Source organism: Centropristis striata, chromosome 15 (genome assembly GCF_030273125.1).
Source record: "Centropristis striata isolate RG_2023a ecotype Rhode Island chromosome 15, C.striata_1.0, whole genome shotgun sequence".
Classification (NCBI taxonomy): Eukaryota; Metazoa; Chordata; class Actinopteri; order Perciformes; family Serranidae; genus Centropristis; species Centropristis striata.
The window spans coordinates 11456147-11479001 of NC_081531.1; the positions used below are offsets into that span (position 1 = coordinate 11456147).

At 38.8% G+C, this 22855-nt stretch overlaps 1 protein-coding gene across 6 annotated transcripts in view; it reads left to right on the forward strand.

The window, feature by feature from the left end:
- Positions 1-21004, forward strand: part of gabra1 (gamma-aminobutyric acid type A receptor subunit alpha1) — a 34034-nt gene extending 13030 nt beyond the window's left edge. For all 6 annotated transcript variants that reach the window (XM_059351660.1, XM_059351663.1, XM_059351661.1 and 3 more), the window contains exons 7-10: positions 1060-1203; positions 2061-2213; positions 17595-17797; positions 19480-21004. In XM_059351660.1, the coding sequence (XP_059207643.1) occupies positions 1060-1203; positions 2061-2213; positions 17595-17797; positions 19480-19800 (821 nt within the window). In that variant the 3' untranslated portion in view covers positions 19801-21004. The remainder of the gene's footprint in view (positions 1-1059; positions 1204-2060; positions 2214-17594; positions 17798-19479) is intronic.
- Positions 21005-22855: the final 1851 nt, after the last annotated feature.

The following is a 22855-nucleotide window of genomic DNA, read 5'->3' on the forward strand; positions in this document are numbered from 1 at the left end:
AGTGTGGCAACAGCTGTTCTCCCAGAGGAACTGTCCGCCAAAGCCCCCCCTCCCCATCCCCCCCCACCCCATTCAACCCTGCCAGGGCCCTGCAAGACCCTGCAAGACCCTGGCAGGCGTGCAGCGAGCAGACCTGTGTTTATCCAAGGCTGCACTCTTTGTAACATTTCCAGAACATCACACCAGCTGCTCACCGCTGACAGCTACTCCTAGCCCGCATCATCCTTGAGAAGACTTAGCGAGAGATAGAACGATGGAGGTTGGAGACGAGAATAGAGAGTGAGAGAAGATGGGAGAGAAACATCGGAGGGTTGGGGGGGGGGGGGGGGGGGGGGGGGGGTCGGCAGCAGCAAGCAAAAATACAGCAAAAGTGAAAGAGAAGTGAACGTCACACTGTCTCTGTGCCATTCTTCAGACAGCTGCGCAGCGTGTGTGAAAGGACCGAGCCTCAACCCCCCCTTTAAATTGAACTCACTCCCTAAATATTTCAGTGATGAGCTCTCTTCCTTATGCTGCAGTCTGCAGTCGAGCCATCCTTTCCTCTGCAGTGGTCGAGCCACACTGCAGCTTTGACAGGTTGGGTGGCCGGAGGGAAGAAAAGACTGACTTGGCTGTTTTAAGGTCATGTTGTCCTGTTGGGATGTTGTTTGTTTTCTTATAAGTAGAGAGATGACATGACATGATGTGACATGACATCACATAACAAAATGATAAAAAATGTTTGAGAAGGGACAACTAAAATATGAAACAGGATGAAGCTTTAAAAGATTAGATAAAACAGACGCTCTAACAAGGTGAACAAAAATAATGTGCTTAAATTGCAAATGAGACAAGACAGGCAGAATTGAGATGAGAGCGGACGAGACAAAATGAGTCCAAATAAGAAGAGGTAGAAAAAAAACTTTAGGGGTTTCAGTGGAAGACCTCATCTTAGATTTTTTTTTTTTTTCGACTGGCATCCCTAGCAGCTCCAAAAATATAACCCGCAAGGCAACACGTGACAGCAGACAACCAGCAGCAAAATAATTTATAACTTTTCACTCTGTTCGTCCTTGTCAGATGCCTACACTCGAGCAGAAGTGGTGTATGTGTGGACCAGAGGGGCTGCCCAGTCCGTGGTAGTGGCCGAGGATGGGTCCAGATTAAACCAGTACGATCTGATGGGGCAGAGCGTGGACTCTGGTGTGGTGCAATCCAGTACAGGTAGGTACAGTTAACTGTGAAAGAAATACATGCTTTGAAGGGAAATTTTGTCATTAAATTGACTTATTCAATGCCCACTCTGCAGTCAAAGCTACAGAAAAAGATTAAATCACTGTAGTCCTTTTCATCGCTCTCTCAGTCTCGTTCATCATTCATCACTGAACGAGCCACTGGTCTGAAACCGCAAATTTCGACCCAGCTGCATCAGTTCATCTGCATCTTCATCAGCATCAGTTTGTCGCTTTACAAATGACAGGCCGTGCCCTAGATTTATCATCTCCCTACTGGCCGTTACGTCCTTTTCCCACCTCCTCTTCTCTACATTGATACTGGCAAAAATTAGTGACAGCATAAAATGGGTGACCTGTTTGCAGTAACTCTCGCTGCAGGCAGAAAGTAAGGCTTAAGACAGCCTTGTCCCCCAATCCATGCTTTATTAGCAGCAAACTCCCAAGTGACTGCATCTACCAAGCTTGAATGAATAAGCTATGCTGGTAAATAAATGCATTATTTTCTTTAAGCTATTTATGTCTTTAAAAAGCCTTTAAAAATGAATTTTGCTATAACCAGATTAAACTCCAGTGTTGTTCCGGTGGCGGTCGTATTCTCTCTGCGACTGGTTCTAACTGCACTGATGAAATGGATCATGCCTGGGTATTGAATTTGTTGACAAATGGCACCCATAACTATGCCAATAAATCTCTACTACAATAAAACTAAAGGCCAAAACCATTCAAGAAAAAAAAAAAGTCGGTCTGTAGGGACAGGTACAATAGATGTCCTAAATATATATTTTGAAGTGTGAAGTTTGTCTTTGCTTTCGTTCTGACTTCATGTCTTTTGTCTACTCACCACAGGAGAGTATGTTGTGATGACAACCCACTTCCACCTGAAGAGGAAAATTGGTTACTTTGTGATCCAGACATATCTACCCTGCATCATGACAGTCATCCTCTCCCAAGTGTCTTTCTGGCTCAACAGAGAGTCCGTCCCTGCCAGGACTGTCTTCGGTGAGTCCTCTGCTCTCTCCTCTTCCAAACATCTGTTGGTTGAGAAATAAGCACATCACCTAATTTGAATTTGTAATAGGATGACATCAAGCACTCACTCAAGTTATAACCGCTTTGGACAAAAGCGTCAGCTAAATTACATGTAATGTAATGTAATGCCACTGAGCAAGGAACACTATACAAAACCAAAAAGTCCCCATTAATAAAACAAATACATATCGCAGTTGTACTTATGTAGTGATTTTATTTATACTTTTCAGACTTTTTGGAACAATGTAGTAACATATTTGGTTACTTTGGTTAATAATATTTCATTTAAATTGATCAAAGTTGACTTTTGTTTTCACATGAGACACAAACAGTGGTCTCCTGAGACAAATTCCTGTGTTTAATCCAAATAAACCTCCTCCCTCTGCAGACTTTGTCGCTCTGTATACTACATCGTCTGACTTCCTGATTTGCCCCCGTCATAATTACTATGGCTACTAGAGGTCACCAACTCTAGAAAATTAAATATGGCTCATTGAAAGCTGTACAAATGACTTATGAGGTTGTTTTTTGTTGGACAGACACGTAGTAAGAATTACAGTATATTGTGACTTAAAAAAAGTATGTTTAACCTATTATTATTTTGTGACTTTCACTGGTTAACATAATAATGAGATGCACTGCAGCGAGTTTTCATATCAGCACAATACAATATGACATATTCAATACATGATTGTTTAAAAGTTTTTCAGTCAAAATATCTACATATACAAATACACGTGCCATCTATATATATATACACGTGATGCATATTTGTATTTTCATTCTCAGAAAAATAAGAATGAAATGACAATGACAGATGAATTACTTTTGACACTTTTCTTTGAACTAAATAGAAGAAACTGTGAGACACACAGCTTTTCCACACGCAGCTGTCAATGACCCTGAAATGCAGCTTTATTTCTTTGTGCCAAGATAAAATGTCTTTGCTGTCAGTATTTACTACAGTGTGAATAACACATCTTCATTTGCAATACAAGACGAGACATCAGTGGGAGGGTGGCTGCTTCCAAAAGAAAAGCATGGGGTCTTGGATCGATTGACTCATGTTATTGCAGTATGTTGATTGAGTTTGATGACTGACAAAGTAAAGCGATGAGTGTGATGGCTTTCCTTGACACTGGAGAGAGATTTTATGATACGGACAGAAATCACTTATTGAAAGGAATGGCTCGACATTTTGGGAAAGTGTGTGTATTTGCTTCCTTTGATGGGGGTTAGGCTGCATTCACACTAAAGCAGGATCTGTAGCGGAAATGCCAGTTCTCCCATTCATTTCAATGTGGGTATTGTGTTGAAGCTGTGGCAGTGGGACCACAGGGGATGTTGAAACAGAATCAACTTTTTGAGAATGCAACACTCTGCTTTGGTCAATCACGTAACTGGCAAACAGACACAATACAATGGATTGTAACCACCAGTTTAAAATCCACCCCTTTGGTAGGCTTTGCATGATTGAAACTAAAGCTGCTTTTCAAATCCACTCTTTTTTCCTTTTCCTTTTATAATTTACTCCAGCTGCCCTTAGAAAGTATGTTCTGTTGCATTCAGTTTGCATACAATCAGGACATGCTACTTCATCATAACATGGCGCCAGTGTTGGTGGAAGTTTCAGAATCAAAATGTACTTAAAGCATCACAGTAAATGTACTTGTTATACAGAATGGACCCACTCAGATTGATTAATATATTCCAAATAAACACTGTTGCTCATAAAGTTGGAATAAAATATATTTTTTACCTCTTTCCATGAAATGATTTTGAATGTTATGCATGAATTCATTTCACCTGGGTAATTAGGGCGCATAATGTAATCCTTGCACCTGGTCAAAAGTGATTACTGATGCATTTAAATAGGAATAAACAGAGGATTGTGTGTGAAAACTAAATTATTCCAACTTTATGGGCCACAGTGTATTATTGTATTTGATGCATTTATGTGAACAGCAGTTTACAGTAGGCCTAATTTTGACTACTTAACATATTTACTTATACGTGGTTTCATTTATAATCAATCATGCTGATGATTTGAAATTGATCATATCGTAACTAAAGCTGGCAGCTAAATGTAGTGGAGTAAAAAGTACAGTAGTAGTAGTAGTAGTAGTGGATGTTTAAAGTTACATATAAGGAAATACTCAAGTAAAATTGTACTTAAGTATACTTCCCTACAAAGCCTAACTGCAGTAACTACGCAAAGGGTAAAACTGAGAAACACTGCTTTAAAGTTTGTTTGTTTTTAACATTTTTTAACTGGCCAGCCAAATGGGTTATAAGTGATATGACACTCATTTCTACATGTATTGATGATTTTATTTTTATGCTCAAAAATCCTGATGATTTATTTGACTGTTGACCTCAAAAATGTAGTTACTGCACTCTGGTTTTGCATTGCTGTAAAAGGTTCTAATAGTAATGCAAAAACAGTGCTTTTATGTTTTGTTTTCAGAGAATGAACAATTTCAAATTGATTTTGTTAGAAGTGTATTTAAAAGTGTTTAATGACTCTATTCAAAGATTTGTGTATTTTAAACTTAATATTATAAAGTAATGTTATATTTTAGTCTTAATGTAATTTTTTAAATAAATATCTAGATAATAATTTCCCTATCAAATAAACGTAATAATAACTATAATTAATAATACTTTATATTTTATTTAATCTTTATCTTCACTATTCAAAACAATGAAGAAATACAAGGCTATACTGTATCAGACAGTCAGTGCAATTTCTGCTGTCTGCTTTGGTTTTGAGCTGGATTTTGTAGTTACTGCAATTTTTGTGTCATTATTTCTCTGAAATAAATCAGAAATTGAAATCTTAAACTTTGTCACAAGATAAAACAGACATCAAGGGGTTCATGTTTAGTTATAATTTTTAATTTTCATTTAGTTACTGCAGTTAGGCTTTGTAGGGCAGTACAGTACAGTAAATGTACTTTACTGTTACATTCCACCACTGCATGGCACCTTGCACTTTGTCTCATATACAGTATATGCTGTGCAGAGGAATTTGTGGGTAAGAATAGCCAGAATAGCATGCAGGCTTGTTTACTGCAGATTGTGAGTGGATGTAGTAGGACATCCTGGTACTCTTGGCATACTGCATTTGACATACTATGTATTGGAACATACTAAATCTTTTCCTGGCATTCTAAATAGTATGGCATTATGGGTATTAGAACACAGAATAAATCTTTTTTGTTTTGTTTTTTTTATCTGTTAATGTGGACAATAATTGATAGAACTGGCATGCTGGCAGCCTGGCTTAATGCTGGCACCATTGGGAACACAATGCAGACACAAACGAACGACACTCCCACACCACTGCAAAACTCTGCGCTAATCATCGCAGCGCCTGTGAATGCAGCCTCAGATGAGAGCTTGAACCAGAAGGCATGTGTTCAAAGTTCAAAAATACCTCTAAAGCTTGTTAATGTCCCTGTCATATCTTGTTTGTTTCAATGAAAAAAGGACAACATGCTGAAACAATTCCATGAACAGTGGCCGCGCTCTACCCAGTGTCTCTGCTGGTTGCCTGGCAACCTCACAGTGATGACAGAGTGGTATCAATCTTCTCATCTAATTCTCCGCAAGAAAGCTAATAATAGTATTTGCGAAAATGTCAAACTATTCCCTTATAGGATATTAAATGTTAAAAAGAATGCCGTTGTGCTAAAATCTCCACTGTGTTCTTTTCTGTTCTACTGCACCAATGAGGTGAACAAGAGCTTTAATCAGTTGTGGCTGGCTGCAGTAAAAATTTCAAGCACAAGCCTCAGTGTGAATTTAGATTTACGTGCTCTGAATGTTTGCCTACAAGTGTGTGTGCCAGCCTGCGTGTGATGTAAGTGTGTGTCTGCGTACGCACCGATTGGTCTATGTTTGTTGTGCGCATGTGTCCGGGCATGTGTACTGGAGTGTTTGTGTGTGTGTGTGTGTGTGTGTGTGTGTGTGTGTGTGTGTGTGTGTGTGTGTGTTTTGTGGTATCTAGCTGTCTGTCTGTCACACTAAGGTCTTACATAATACCGCCCAAAAGGAAAGCTCTTGCTAGTCTGCAGCATGCTCTGTAGCAGCACAGCACAGCAGCAGGCAGAATGTCCTTGAGTTACCTCACCCTACACTCTTTCTTCCTATTTTCCCTCTGTCTCTCTCACTTCTCATGGATGGCAGTGTCTCCCCTGGCCTACTACTTAAAGAGCTTTCACAGAAACATTACACAGGCACCAGAATTTGCAGCTCCGCAGTCTCGAGCTGTTTTTTTTTTTTTTTTTTTTTTTTTTTACGCTTCCTGCCATGTTTTGGTGTCTGTTTGTGTGAGCTTTGAGTTGCTTCATGTGTCACATTGCTACCTGCGGTGCTTGTCACGTGTCGAGGGGAAATGAGGATGGCCTAGATTAGATTCGAACAACTATCTAGGGCATGTGTGTGTCCCTCATGCTATCATTGCTGGTTCTGCTTCATGAGATTACATGCGTGCAGCGTGCGCATACACACAGTCGAATAAACGCGCTTTCATGAAGACGCAGAGCAGCGCAGCATCCCAGTATACTAGGTAGGTCATTCATGTGATTAATATGAATCATCTGAGACAGCAGATGAATGAGCCTGTTCTTCAGAGAGGTTACAATGTCAATATCGCTGTAAATGAATCATTAAAAAGACATAGCAGACAATCAGGATCTTTCATTGCCATCTTAATCCTTTAGCTATCATCTAAGTCAAGGATTTATGTTCTATATCAAACCCATTGTACATATGTCTAGCGCTATTAGGATGAAAGAGTACACTGAGCTGTCGTCACAAAGAAGCTCGTATATACAGTTTTACCTTTATTGCAGCGAATCCTATGCAAAATGCAAAACCATGCTATATTCAGGAATAATGTGTTTATATTAGAGAGCATTTAAGGTGTAGTGCTTTGATTGTTTACTGCATAGAGGAGGGAAATGCCTCTCAGCACCTCTGGTTCAATTGGACTTGTTGCAGCTTTATATTGCTGTATACAGTGATTAATTTGAGAGCTGGGCTTGTAAATGCTGCTTTAAACATTCTGTGATGTGATGTAGACAGATGTCAGGGTTCTGAAACACGCAGCTGACAGGAAAAGAATGCTGATAAACGCAAATAACAACCAAAGTCCTTTTCAGAAATGCACCTCGTTACTGTATGTACATTCCAATTTTACACCATGTCTCATGTCAGAATAAGAACCCAAGACACTTGTTCCTAAAGGTTGCAGCAGTAATGTTACAAGGTTGGACTTGTTGTAACATTTCCAACATAGTAGAAGTGCAAATTGTATGGTGTCACATTAACCTAAATATAGAAAAGTTTTATAACACGTAGTTAGTCTATAATAATCCAAACCATGATGTTTTGCTAAACCTAACCAAGTGGTGTTGGTGCTTAAACCTATAAATTGTAACTAAAACAGAAAGAAAAAATAATAAATCACTAAAGTCTAAAAAGAGTAGCTTCTTATCATGGGATATGAACCCTAGTCACATAGGTGAGAGCCCTGTTTGACCCAAACTCTTCACTGTGTGTACTTTGTTGCTCAAGCTGTGGGTGGATTTAATCAGATGGGGGGGGGGTTGCATTATGTATAATGGCCAGCAGGAGGAGACTCCACTGATTGCAAGTCGATAGGAAAATGATCCTATTTCTTCTATTCTATTTCTATTTCACTTGATTTATTATCTCAGTAAACATTCTCATGATCAGTTCCTCAATCACTAGTTTCAAGTCTTCTTTAGTACAGCATGTATTTAATTTTGTTAGTCCCATTTTGAGTAAAATAGAGGATAAAGCTGGTCACATGTTTTTGTCTTTGAATGTTTACCCTTAACTACTGTATTTTCAGTTCATTCGAGTTCATTGTGACATTTTGATCGCTTTAAAATGTTTTGTTTAGTATTTGGTTGGACTATGGACACTCTAAGGAGTTGGCTCTTCATTTTGGATAACATGACATCATTCCGGCTCTAGCTACTGGTTGAAATCAACAATAAAGGAATAAAGCACAAACCAAGGTCGTGACAGCCAAAATGCTGAACTTGAGGCTTCAAAAGTAGATTCCACCCACCAACGGGTGACATAACAATGTCTACATCCACTATTGTTATACAGTCTATGATTGTCTTATCTCACACCATCCAGATACACAAATTTATGTGCACAACCACTAAGGAAGTGCGTATTTCATATGTCCCCTTTAAATGCACATCATGTGTGGCCCTATTAAGAGTACTGTAATAAAGGCATTGCTTAATCATTACCTGTTATGCACAAATAAAGCAAAAATAAATTGATTTAAAAATCCACACAATCAACATGATTATCAGGCCAGCACTCCATCCCTATGTTCATTAATGCCAACTGCATGGATGAATGGATACAAATTCATCTTCAAATGAGCAAATATGAATTCAACAAGGACTCCAAATGAATGTCTTGTCTTTTTTTTTCCTTATGAAGAAGACGGCACAATCTCTGAAATGATGAAATTAATGAGAGTTTATTGAGGGGATTCACTGTGAGAAGTAGGGACGAGTGTCACTCATGCTCACAATGGTCATTCATTAAATCTTCAAAAGGTAGAATACATTTTAAAATCCACCATTGATTCAGTTTGTGAGAAAACAGAAAGCACTCTTCTTCCTTTGTACTGTGTAATGAACATTTGCTGCTGCTTCTCTGCTTTTACCTCCAAATTGTGTCTGTTTGCGTCACGGTCCTGCCAGGCCTGAGTGAAGCTGTTAGAAACATTTATAAAACACACCTTGGTCTGAATGACAAAAAGTAATTATTCTAATAGATGCACAGATGAACCCAACAATGCGACCTATTCCCGCTCTAGGAGTAAAAAAACAAGAATAAAATATTGTGTTTTTAATATTATATTTACCGTGGGAAGAATGACTAAAGTGCATTTGTGCACCTTAGTCATTCCCGCAGACACCTTTTCACAGCTTGACTTCTCTTTGTTTTCATTCCTGCACCGAATCGCAAGGTATCAAATGGTGCAGCAATAGTAAAAATAAACAAACAACTACTGTAATGCTCTGTGTTTTCTTATTACTACAGATGTGATCAGGTTTATGTTTGCAACACAGATGCCCCAATCTGACACAGAAACCCCATTAACATGAAGAAATGCAGCACTGAAAACACTGTTTAAATTACATTGTGTCTATGAAGCACATCCTCTGCACTAAATCATTCCCTGCAGATGAATAGGCAATTTAAAAACACAGCAGTGGGTAGAGTTATCTTATTTATCATTGTGCCGATTAAGAGGTTGATTAGTTTATAGCCAGTTTGGTGTAGTGGAAAACTGTTGGCGATGTATTTATTTGCAGTCCAAATGAAAACCAGAAGGAAACAGCAGCTGATGGTGCTGATATGGCGCTCTCTCTCTGTCCCTCTCTCTCTCTCTCTCTCTCTGTCCCTCTCTCTCTCTCTCTCTCTCTCTCTCTCTCTGTCTGTCTCTAAGCTGTCAGGGACAGCACTGCTCAGAAGATTATCTCGCTTCCTTCCCTCCTCTTTAAGCGATTGGCTGGGTATTTATTGGTTCTCCCATGATGCTGTTTAATGTATCTGCTCATTAAGGAATAACACCTTGTGTGTGTCGTAGGATGTGTGTGTGTGTGTGTGTGTGTTGGAATCTGGTTGTATATGTACACAAGTAAAAGTGTGTATGTGGCCTGATGTGTTTGTTAGCTATATGTGCACATGCTGGTTGTGAGCCAGCGGGTGCTCATGAATTCATGATTACTAGCTGTCAACATTGTAGGTAGTGCAGCTATACTGTGTGCGTGTGTGTGTGTGTGTGTGTGTGTGTGTCACAGTCCTCACAGCTGCGGTGCTGGCACAGTCATTTAACTTACCCGCCAATCAACATGTCAATTTATTTCCTTATTTATGTAAATGAGAGGTGACGTAATGACGCTGAATGGAATGTGTTTATGAGTCAGGCCCCCTGAGGTTTCAGGTATTGATAAAGCATGAATAAATAAGTAGCCACAGCACAGCACAGAGGTTGATAGACAGCCAGCAAAGACAGCTTCACTCCTGGGACTGGTTGACGGTATAGAAAAAAAAGTAATGTTCTTTTATTATCATTAACAACAGTGGTACCCGGACTACTTAGCATGAGATTCGTCGTAAAAGTACTCCTATGTGGAAAATATACACAACTGTGACAAAAAGGATCTGTGAAATGCATGCAGGCGACTAAAACTAAAATAATTGAATTGCATCAGTACATGTATTTAGTATTTTACTGCACGTCTCCCACCCAATTTGCTTTGGAAAACTAAAATACAGCTAGTATGTAATTTGTTGAGGTCGACAATGTCATATAAGACACTGCAGTACATACGATATGACATACTAAGTAGCTCTGGAACGCTGCATGCAAGAGACTTGACTTTATTTGCCCAGAAGCTAAGCTTTGCGCTGTTTCAACAGGCATTCCAGTGGGATTGTTTAATTATAAATCTGACACTGAATGTCTTATACCATGTGTTTCTGTGAAAACAGTCTGTTTTTGTGAGCTGTCCACTAGCTGTGCATGATGCCTTCTGGTTGAGTCTGTCAGCCAATCAGAGGCTGTGTTCCTGTGTTAATTAATGTGAGGTGGCTCTGCTCTCAAACGATTCCTCATTTCCTCGGATCAATATTATTAGCACTGCAGCCAAAATAATGGGTAGTGCAGCCTTATCATCATAAATAATGTGTAGACTCTTCTTAGCACATTTTGATTATTGTAAGGCACACGCCCTGGGTGCATTAACAGGGGAAACTGAGAAAAAAACACTTCATTTGGTAGTTATTTATGATATGGACAGTGTGGCCTGTATGACTGTGGTGGCAGGCGGACGTATAACTACCCAGAAATCTTGGGTGTTTTATTTTATAGCAATCCAGGCTTCAGAAAACATACAAAACACACTTTAAGGAAGAGTCATGGGCTTAAAGACTTGATGGATTTATTTTTGCATGACAAAAACACAGTCTAGTGTTTGTCTCTGATGTCAAAGTCCTGTGCTTGTATGCCCAACCTACTACCCTAGCATCCTTCTTATGACTTCTTTGCAGTAAAAGTATGTAAAAGAACCAAAACTGTGCCATTAAACGTAGTCAAGAAACACTAGTATTCAAAATGTCACACATATGATTTATGCAGAAAAAAAGACAAGCTACACAAGAGGTGTTCTAAGAGATGTTCCTTAAAGGATTTAGCATAACACAAGACTTGTCTGTCCTGTCCTTGTTCAGGTGTAGTTATGCGTACCAATAAACAGTTTGTAAAACAGTTCATTAACAGCAACTTTATTGCAAACCTTCTTTAGCGCCCGGCTTTTACTGTATACAGGGTTTAAGTCACACATAAAAGACTACACATTCTTTGAGTGAGTCGGCATCCCACTTCACAATGTACTTTTGACCTCGTCCCACATTTTGATTGCCATGTTTGATTGGTTGCCTACTCAGTCAAAATGTTGTCAGAGGCAAATTTCAGCCTGGAACCAGAGAGCATGGGAGTAGAGAGTGAAACAGAGAAAGAGAGAGAGAGAGCACAGCCATTTTCCTGAAGGCTCACTCTCCCCTACAGAGATTTCAGATCTGTGGCTTGGCTGCGATCCAATGGCTGAGCAGTACATTTTACTCACTGGCTTGAGATTGGTCAGATTAGCTGAAGCCTGTCATTCAGTGGCTGTCAATCAAGAAGTAATGTTGGAACCCAACACAGCAGAGAAAAAATTGTCAGAAAAATCAATATTAATTAAAAACAATGACTTTGCACCTTATGCAGAAAAATTGTTTGACCTTAAGGGACAAACAAAGTTGAGCTCAAAAAGCCTATTAATTTATTTTTAGCTTTGCCTGGAGCAATTTATTTTTTAATCCGCAGCGTCTTACAGGCAGCCGAGCACTAAATGTCTATCAGACTGATTAACCAGATAGACACTAAATCAAAATTCCATAAGCTTTACCTTGCTGTGTCAGAAACCTATTAACCAAGTGAGCTTTATCTGCCCCACATTTTTCAAAAATGCACATTTTCACTGTTTGCCTGCTTTTCCTTGCCTGAGGCCGCAGCAATAGCCTCGTCACCTTGAAAATAGTCTGCCTCACCTTGCCATTTGTCACCTAAAATCTCTAATTTAGTTTTCCCCAATTTTGCTTTCTTGCACCATCTTCCTCCATATCTTTGCATTTTTCCCCAATCACCCTGTAAGTAAGTCTGCAAACAGAGGCAAAAACCTTGTTAGGAGATATGTATCATATAAATCAAGTGTCAGTGCTTGTGCACACTGAGCTAAATTGAGTGGAAGGGACTCTCAAGAATTGAGTTACACCACTATTAATCCAGTTAGAACTTTCCAGATCAGTGGCTTTGTTCATTAACAGCCTTCAAAGCTTCAAGTCTATTAGTTACAACATGTCAAATGGAGTCATTTAAAAGAGCTCTGGAGTCATGTTCTAATGAATCACCTTACTAGTGTTCTAAATTATTCCTAAGTAGGCCTAACGCTAAACAGACACAAAGGAGATCCGCTCCTCCTGTGCTGGAAAATGCCTAACTGTCCACCTTGTTAGCACAAACGCATTACCATACATAAATGCAGAGTAATATAAGACATCAGTATGTGCAACAAAGCAAACCAACACTTAACGATTCATGTCCCGTTCCAATTTGTATCACTGAATGTTTCTCTCTTCTCATTTCTCTCTTGCGGTATTAAGACGTTGGAGGAGTTGGAAGACTTGTTTCCATGACAACAGAGCTTGTCAAACACAGTAAAGTATATATGATTCCAAGCATCGGGGCGCTTTTGTGAGGCCTTGTGTAATACCCAGTGGTGCTGCCTTCCTCCTCCCCCACAAAATTAACTGATTTACTGGCAAACAAAATACCTGACAGATTGATACCGCTCTGTTGCCACCCATCTCTCCATTCACCTCACCTGCCTCCCTCTCTTTCTACTACACTGCACCCCATGTGACTTTAAATATGCTTATAGGCCTTATTTCTTCCTCCCGTACATGTATTGTGGTTATTTACTTGTTTCCCATAATAGATATCCCCTTATTCAACCTGCTTCGTAGTGCTCAGTGCAGGAGTAATATATGTGAGGTGCCGTGCTTCTGGGCTCCAGCACCTGCTGAGGCCATGAGCACGCATGATTGCTGGCAAAATCACTTTGCACTGGCTTTTCTCCAGTGGAGAATGTTCTGGCACCCCTCCCTCATAAGCAGTGACACCTTGGTGTTAGAGTTACACTCCACTGGAAATCTCAAGATACTGTTCTCATACCTGAAATGATTGAAACTGGGACAGCAGGCTGGTGCTTCCAGTCAAAGTACAGCAATGTGATGCACAGTCTGTTCTCTTCTACAGCTTACATTTGCATGCAACTAATTTGCAGGTAAATTTGCAACATTATAGTCCAATGCAAGAAGCTTTTATAGCTTAGTGAAAGGTTGCAGGGAGGAGGTCATGCATAGCTTTGGACTTTGGCATTAGAGTTGACGCCTCATCTAATTTTTTAACCTCTTCAACTTTGCACAGATACTGGCGTCCTTGGCCGACTTTCTGTCTTTCAGAGCCTCAGTTTAAACGCTGCAGATGCTATTATCATATGCAATTAGAATCCTAAGGAATCTATTGATACCAAAACATTGGGTACCCAAAAGTTACAGACATGGCCACTATATTCTCATGTCGTGCTGCTCTGCTGCAAAATCTTTTTAGTTTTTTTGCATGCAGTATATAAAAAAAATGTGTATTTGAATATCTCTGCAGACCTGCATGTAACTGGAAACTTTACAACCATAAACTAGACACATAAGCCATTCAAAGGATGTATGTCTTACCTACGTATATTGGTATATAATATGAGGGTTTCTCAGCAGTTTCCAGAACAGAAGTGGTCGCCATCCAATTGCTGAAAAGTACAATTCTCCAAAATGTCAAAAGTTTTTGATGCTGAATAACAGTATGGATTTTTCTATGGTATTCCTTTAAGGTCTTTGTGTCTTAATGTGCCATTTAAGAGGGATTTGATACATTTTTGAGTGGTCAAATTACATTTTGAACAAACAAGGGCTATGAACCCAAAAATTACAACAACAACTTATGTGTCATACTTGAGCATGGCAATGAGCATAATATTACCCCAGTAGAGGAGGTTGAGCATTAATCTTCCCTAACCTTACGCAAGTGTTTATGAATGCCTTAACATAACCATTATGGTATTAATCAAGCTTAATTTGTCTTGAGCAGATATTTTATGTAAATCAAATAGAACACAATGTAAACAGTCCTATGCCTTATCAGTCCAACACCTTATTTAGTTATCTGGTGTGTGTTCTGTTGTGTACTCCCTGTTGGAAAACAAATGATAAATGTGACAAATGCACATTTAAAAGGCAAATATGAATGTTCTTCAAAAATACACCTCAAATCTTCCAAAATGTTATTTAGCAAATATAAATGACCTGTTTATGGACATTATTCTGGGTTGAGATGGAGGGTATGAAAATCTGGTATAAATATGTGACTAAGCATCATTCAGTATTTCCATATCTCCTGCTGCCATGCATTCTCATAACAATATATCAACAAGCCAGTCAATGCCCTACTTAGCAGTGGGTGCAGTGCAGCACATGGTCAAGTGTGGATTTTATGACATCACATATCTGTGTTAAGACTTACTCTAGCATAAAAATAACTTCATGTGTGTGTGTGTGTGTGTGTGTGTGTGTGTGTGTGTGTGTGTGTGTGTGAGTGATGAGGCAGGTGTTACTCTTGATTAATCCTGTATGTGCTTTAAATTGAAAAAAAAAACAAAATATCTATCTGGGACAAAAAGCTCAGGAACAAATTTCAACAATAAATTCCACCAGAATGAATAATTCTGAGATACTTATTTGTTATTCCCTTTGGCGCCATAATGAAAGCAGAAAAAGTATGACCACGCACCCTGTGTACCTACTATGCCCATCCAGTAAATCCATCAGAGGTGTCTTGCTCAGTTATGGCTAATGACCAATCATTTATTTGGCTCTGACTAATGAGAACATAACAATCAGCCTTTATGCTTCATGTCACAGCACCAACTCAGTAATGCCAAAAGCATGTGCAAAGAGAGTGGGAGGATGAGGAGCCTGTGATTCATCACTTAACACTTCATCATAACCGAGGAGGAAGAAGGAGAAGAATTCATAATTCCCAAGTAACATTTCAGGACACATGTAATAACTCAGTACCAGCTGCTTTTGCAGCTTGTAGGTGGTGGAAACTGTCCAATATAATGTAATCTAATACAAACACTAACTTTCTCTGAAAAATATTTTTTTGATGCTACTGTAGGTGATGTTGTAGAGTAAATATTATAGGATAACCAGGTAGCAGCCTTTTTGTTTCATTCACCATTTACCAGCCTTTTTTTTGACAAGTCATCATAAAGGCTGTGAAGTTAATGATGCTATTTTGGGTAACTATCTTTGTAGATTTATAAGTAATGATTTTAAATGCAATTGCCTGTAAATCACAAAGGCAGCAATAAAATAACTCACATTAAGTTAACCCTCAGTCACATTTTACACACTGTGGCATTTTTTGTCACTGCAACATAAAAGTCCTGCACCTCTATGAAAACAGCACAATCATGGGTAGACATAGGGAGAACTCTAAAATATCTTTTGTGCAGCATATTACAGTTATAATACAATAAACCATAAATCATAAAGAGATCAAGTTGAATTTATTCGATACAAATAGAAACAAATGTTTTATCTATATTTACACAACGTTTTCCAAATGCCCACAAGTGTTACCAATATTGGAAAAAAAATGGCTCCACATGCTATATTTATTAAACTTTTTACATTTTTAGGACCTCTTTTTATAACCTTTCTCGCCCTCTCCCCTCTGCTCTGTGTAAGCAGCCTGCAGTTCTGTCGAAGTTTCACTGCTTTTGTAACTGTCATGTAACTGTTAGTCTCAGTTGGTTGCGGCTTCCCAGTTACACTGAGAAGCACAGAATGTGAGGTTGTTTTTGCAGAATCTGGCTAGTGCAAGCTTTTAATTTTAGTGACATTTTAAATGACACATGTAGAATAAATTAATTATGTTCAAATATAACTATTTATCAAATGAAATCAACAAATTGGTGCATACAAAATGCATGAACTGATGGTACAATGTACCAAACACAAGAGAGTTCCACTGACAAACTGGTGAGAAATAAATGCCAGTCCTGACTGAAAGCTGCTTAGCTGTGTAGTTGCATAAGAAGGCAAAGTCATATTTGCTCAGCATTAAGGAACTATCCTCCCCAAAAATAACTATTTAGATAACATCAGCATTTTTGATGTTTGAAATAAAGCCTAGGTCTTTGAGAAGTGGAATGGATCTTTTAAAGATGAAAGTGTGTATGCTGTGGTATATCATATATGTGTGTTTTTACATAAACATGTCTCTCCACATGTGTGGGAGGGTCCTCTCTGCATATTTTATACCTCCTGTAGCAGCCAGCTGTTCTTCATGCTAACCCCGGATAAATTGGTGGATTGTTTGCTGCTTGGGCTGATGTTATTTGGTGTGTAAACATCTGCAGTAGCCTGTTCTGCGATGAGCACCGCATCGTCAGATATGCTCTGACCCAGTTCCTCTCTCTCTCTCTCTCTCTCTCTCTCTCTCTCTCTCTCTCTCTCTCTCTCTCTCTCTCTCCCTCTCTGTGCTGTGCCTCATCTCAGCTTTCAATAGCTGATGTCGTAGCTTAGTGATTTGGTTTTCCAGGTTTTACATGCACACCTCAATATGAACCACTTTAGTTGAAAAACAATGCATCAACTATATTAATTTATGCTTTTCCGTTGTTTCATAACCGCTTGTGCCTCAGTGCACGGGTGAAATTTAGAGAGAAAGCCTATTTTTCCTGGTATTAGTCAGCAGCAGTAGCTGTGAGGCCAACTGCATCTTCCAGCTGCATCTGTGGAAATCTCTACCTCTCTCAGTCTATTAAAAGCGCAAGCTGCAACACTGTATCAGCTGCTCACATAGATTAATGTGAATGAACTGCTTGCTCATTTGATTTAAGAAAAAAAAACTTGCACTGCAAAGTTCCTATATGATGCTACCTCAAGATTGCTCCATTTGATCAAATATAGTCCATATATAGAATTTACTCTAATGCTTTTTAATGCCGAGTTATATCAATAGCATTTTAATCTATTTTTTTCTTTTCTAGCAGCTGAACTGTCTGAGATTTGATCCGATTTCACATGTCCATCTTGTCTTCTCCCCCCTTGCAGGAGTGACCACTGTCCTGACCATGACCACACTCAGTATCAGCGCCAGGAACTCTCTCCCTAAAGTGGCCTATGCCACAGCTATGGACTGGTTTATCGCTGTTTGCTACGCCTTTGTCTTCTCAGCCCTCATCGAGTTTGCCACAGTCAACTACTTCACCAAGAGGGGTTACGCCTGGGATGGAAAAAGTGTAGTGCCAGAGAAGGTATGTGAAGCCATTTTCGTATAAATGATCATTGCAGACTTGTGGATATGAATACAAGCGTTACTTCTCAGAAAATGCAAAAAAGGCTCATTTGAAAGCATTCTATTGAGCTATTTATCTCAGATGAAGTGAGATGAAGTGGAGAAAAAGTGAGACAAAACTTCCCCGTGACTTTGGAGCTTTGTCTGCATTTTGATGATCCAATTGAGCTATGAGCTCTTAACACCTTTCATTAGATGCATATGAATTCATAAAACCCACAGGGCCAACATATCGGGTGACCAATTGCATCGATTTATGATAAATAAAAAAAGAAAATGGCAAAAATATGTAGATACAAGGTTTCTGCATGAAAACGAATAGAAATAAGAGACAGAAGCTTTGGCAGAATATGGTTTGTTAGGCAATGAGTTTGCACATAACTGCATTCATTATCACCATGTTTTTAGTTACAGTGTTTTTACCAAAACAAAATTAAAAAGGTGGCTCCTGGCATAATGAGGGCAAATCAATGTGTCTAGAAAAGGAATGACCCATCACCAGAACAGAGCAGTTACAGAAATTGTAATTTTATATGGACTGTTTAAAGTCCTCATTCATTACACCAGGAAATCATCACTTAGCTGTTGAGGGAGCAAGGCCAGGCAGGGAATATTTAGTTGTCGTCATCAGCTCATCTCATAGAAAATGCAATTTCAGTAACATGACATGAACATTAATAGTTTAGTGTTCATCTTGTGTTTTCTGCTCCACTTGTCTTAATGCTGCAGTTAGCAACATACTCTGTAATCTCCAGCTGTTTTGAAAAAAAATAGACCCCAATAATAATTCTTAGATTGCTTAGTTTGTACTTCTACAAAGAAATAGGCCTTTGAATATGTGAGGAATTTAATTAATTTTATTTGAATATTCTCAAGGCTGCTGAACATATTCACATCATGCAAATTCAGCCTGTTCTCCCGTCAAAAACGAGCTATATTTACCAATTTTACCATCCACTGTAATGTGGTCGCCGCCATCTTGCTGACGTAGTAGTGATTGACAACCAAGCAACGTTTAAAAGGGTGGATTCCCTTGTTCGGTTGGGGTTGTGAATGGGTCAAACAAGCGGTGGACTTTCAGGAGAGCAGGATTTGCAGACTGTTTGGAAACAAAAGTAAACCATTTTTAACTTCAGTTACCTTCTTTACGTAAGTTACGTGAATCACGTTTTTGAACGTAACTTACTTACTTTTTACGGCACTTATATTTTTACGGAAATTGCGGCAGTCACGTGACGCTTGTAACTACTTAATTTCCGGCATTTATGTCTATTTATTTACTGTTTAAACTGTCTTTTATAACACCTTACCAAGACATTACAACCTAGGTAAACCTAAGGTCAGTGGTTTTACAACATAAATCCACAGAAACTGCAGTCTTTTTTTACAACCGCGGGCCGTACGTATATGCTATTTTTAGAATGCTCTGTTGTGCCGCGTGGCGCGATACGTTAATATGTGCCATGAAACGCGAGCCGCAATACATGCCTATGTGCCGTAATTTCTGCTACTGACACACAACCTCTTCTGCCGTTTATGTTGGAGAACTTGTTGTGTAAATTATATAAAGTGTATCTTTACGAGTCTAAACTTTATCCTTTTTTACTTTTCCCAATGCCTCCCCCCTACAAACAAAACCAGCAAAAGAAGAAGAAGGAGTCCCTCCTGAAGAAGAACAACACTACAGCCTACCCAGCTGCCACTGCTACAGCCTTCGCCCCCAATATTGCCAGGGACCCTGGATTGGCCACTATTGCCAAAAGCGCCCCACCGCCACCAACTGAGCCAAAGGAGGAGCCAAAGCCCAAGCCTCCAGAGGCCAAGAAGACCTTTAACAGTGTGAGCAAGATAGACAGGATTGCCAGAATAGCCTTCCCTCTGCTCTTTGGAACCTTTAACTTGGTCTACTGGGCGACCTACTTGAATAAGAAGCCCAAATTGCAGGGGATGACTGCACACTAATCCATGTTTCACTCCTTTAAAGATTATACCTGTAAATTTTCTTTCATTTTTCTTTCTTATTCCTCCTAAAAAAAAGGTGTTTCTTTTTTTTATTTTCAGACAAACATGGTGTCCATGCTGGTTTGAATTCCCAGTTGTTGCATTGCTTCTATGTTTACCTAAAGTTTGAAGATTTTGAAAAAACAAAATAGAGAAAAAAAGAGATATAAGGATACAGACTTTTGAAAGGGTGTTGTTCAGGTCTCGGGTGATGCTACTAAGAAAATGCTACTATAAATATATAGCCAAGAGAATGCTATTCTACAACTGCACATAGCCCAAACTTGTTAAGGGGCTTTTGTTTCTATGTTTTTATTTTTTATTTATTTCTATTTCATTTAAACATGGAATCACAGACACGGTAAAAGGCACTTGTGTATATGCATGGGCAGGGCATCTTATTAATTTATGTTTATTTATTCAAAATACAGATCAACATTGACTGATAGCTTAGTTTATTTGATATCAGCAGCAAAAATGCTACACTCATTCTCTGTCGAAATATCTTCAATTCTCTGTAGATGTTTTATGAGATTGATTATGTCATTCTTCAAAATATGTTAGGGTTTCTGCAATAGCAATAAAACATGTCTCAGTGGACACACCATTTATTTAGGGATTAAAAAAGATACAAAAATCCAATCATCTCTGTGCTCAGCATTAAAAATATTAATTTCCTTTCACAGCGTTGTAAATATTATCAAGTGTTAGAGATGTCAATATTATGTTTAAGCTTTGCAAAGTGTAACTAAAGGGTATGTTTATTGAATACATGGAAAAGTAACTTTTTTATTTGATTTATTTTTGTTTCTGTTAATGATACTTTCTATAAAAAAAAAAAAGAAGAGTATATACTGGTCTAATTCACGCTTAAGTGACTGTTTCTCGCCAAGTTCGCGTTCCATTCAAAGCTGCTTTCACACTGAAGTAAAATATTATTCAACTGTGTGTATCTGTACACACTGACCGCAACAACAGCAACAACGGTGTAATCTGAGATTGGCTAGTTATGAGTAAGAATGTAAAAAAAAAAAAAATCATCTCAATCCTGGAGTGCATTTTGACATTTAGAATTAAAAACTCATTATTTACTTGTTTTTGTTTGTTTTATTTATGGTGGTGGCCTTGTGTTCGCCCAAAGCGCCATTTATATAGCAAAGTACAGTTGGCATCGCAAAAAAAAGACGGGTGGGGCACACTGAGAAGGAGGAGAAGTGCCTTTTTCATTTTCAGAGTTGAAGCTGTGATGGCTACTACTTTGTTGATTGATGGCGCGTCTGTATTTTCCATCCCACTGTGTCCCCTGACCCTTATTTTACCATAGTCCCCCATCTTCCTTTTAGTTGAAAAATTGAGACATAACACTCAGAAAGTACCAGCTACACTGCCTTCAGTATCACATGCCCGTTTGGACTCATTTGTTGCTGCTTGTTGGTGAGCAACAGCGAGAGACAGGGACAGAGACAGAAAGAGACAAAGAGAGAATGGAGACATTGAGTTGAAGTGGCACTGTAATCTTGCTTTAGCCGGCGCTGTGTTTTCACACAGAGGACTTGTCTTGTAGTTCCACGATAGTGACGAAGATGAATATATTTTTGTAGCATGATGTCAATCCCTCTTCCGAGAAAAACCAACAGAAACTAACGCAAATGTGAAAAGAATGCTTTTGGGGTTTTTTTTTGTCTTGAACATTGCTTGCTATTTTTTTTTCATTTTAACTTATAAAACACACTTTAAGGACATGCTTGTTCTCTGATGTGGCATGTTAAGGTTTCAGAACAGTCCATTTTAAATTATTTTAATGTAGCAATATTAATTAGCAAGGGCTTTTCTTAGGACCTGAACCTGACACTCAGTCTGGGGGTGATATCCATTGTAGCTTTACATTGACCCCTCTCTACTTGTATAGGAATTATTTAGATTTGGTCAAAGATAACAGGCATTGTGTGTCCATCTTGGGTTCTGAAGCTCCCACTCTAACCTTATTTCACAAATTTTCCACGTTTCTTGCTGGGGAGTGGGGGTGCATTGTATCGCATTATAGCTTCCTGGTGTGCTTTTTTCTCTCAATATGTTTTACAGGGCACTGAACAGGCTAAAAGGCATGTAAGAACCCCTGCAGAACTCTGTGTTTGTGCACTGGGGTGAAGAGATCACGCTATCGCCAGAGGGAAAAAGAGATCGTGGTTGTTGCTATTGTTATTATTTGCATTATCATTATGACCAATGCTGAACCTACCTACCCCCCCACAACAATGGCAGACATCTTTGCAGGCATATGCAAGCGGTCTACTGTTAACAGCCACTTAACCTACAAGCAGAGGGTCAAGGAACTGCGAAGTTCAGGGTGAAGAGTTGTATAAAGATATTTGAATTCTAAACTATTGTATGTATGTTTATTATCATGAAGAAAAAATATCTATACATATGTAAAATACATAATGCATACAGTATTTGATTCTATTAATGAAGATATTAGCTAAGATGATGATGAATATTGTTTGTATTATCAACCTATTGTTATGCATTTTGCACATTTAGAACAACAATAACATTACATTTATGTAGTCAGCTTCGTGCTATGCAAGGACAGCTTTGAACCACATCATTGACCTTCTCTCCCTGACCATTGTGTTTCAGATTTACAAGCTATTATAAAAAAAAAGATATAAAAAAAGCTTAGCTTTTCTATCAGCTGCGCACCCACTAGCATTTTTTTTTCTTTCAACCATGGCTATACAGGGTGACATCAAAGAAAAACACTGGATTATCTCTTTTGTTTGCGCTTTGGATTTGTCGGTGGTTGAAGGGAAAATGGCTTTCATTGTTGATTGCACTTTTTCTCCAGTGACATGCAATAAAGTGATTGAACTGAAAAAACCAGGAGCAAAACTGTAACAAGATCACCTTGTTAACAATATTTCTGTTCATTTCTTGAGCTTGTTTGTCATTACAAAAATGGAGGCAGGTGAAAATGCTACTTTGCTAAGTGGATCGTTTTGTTTATCTTTTGCTC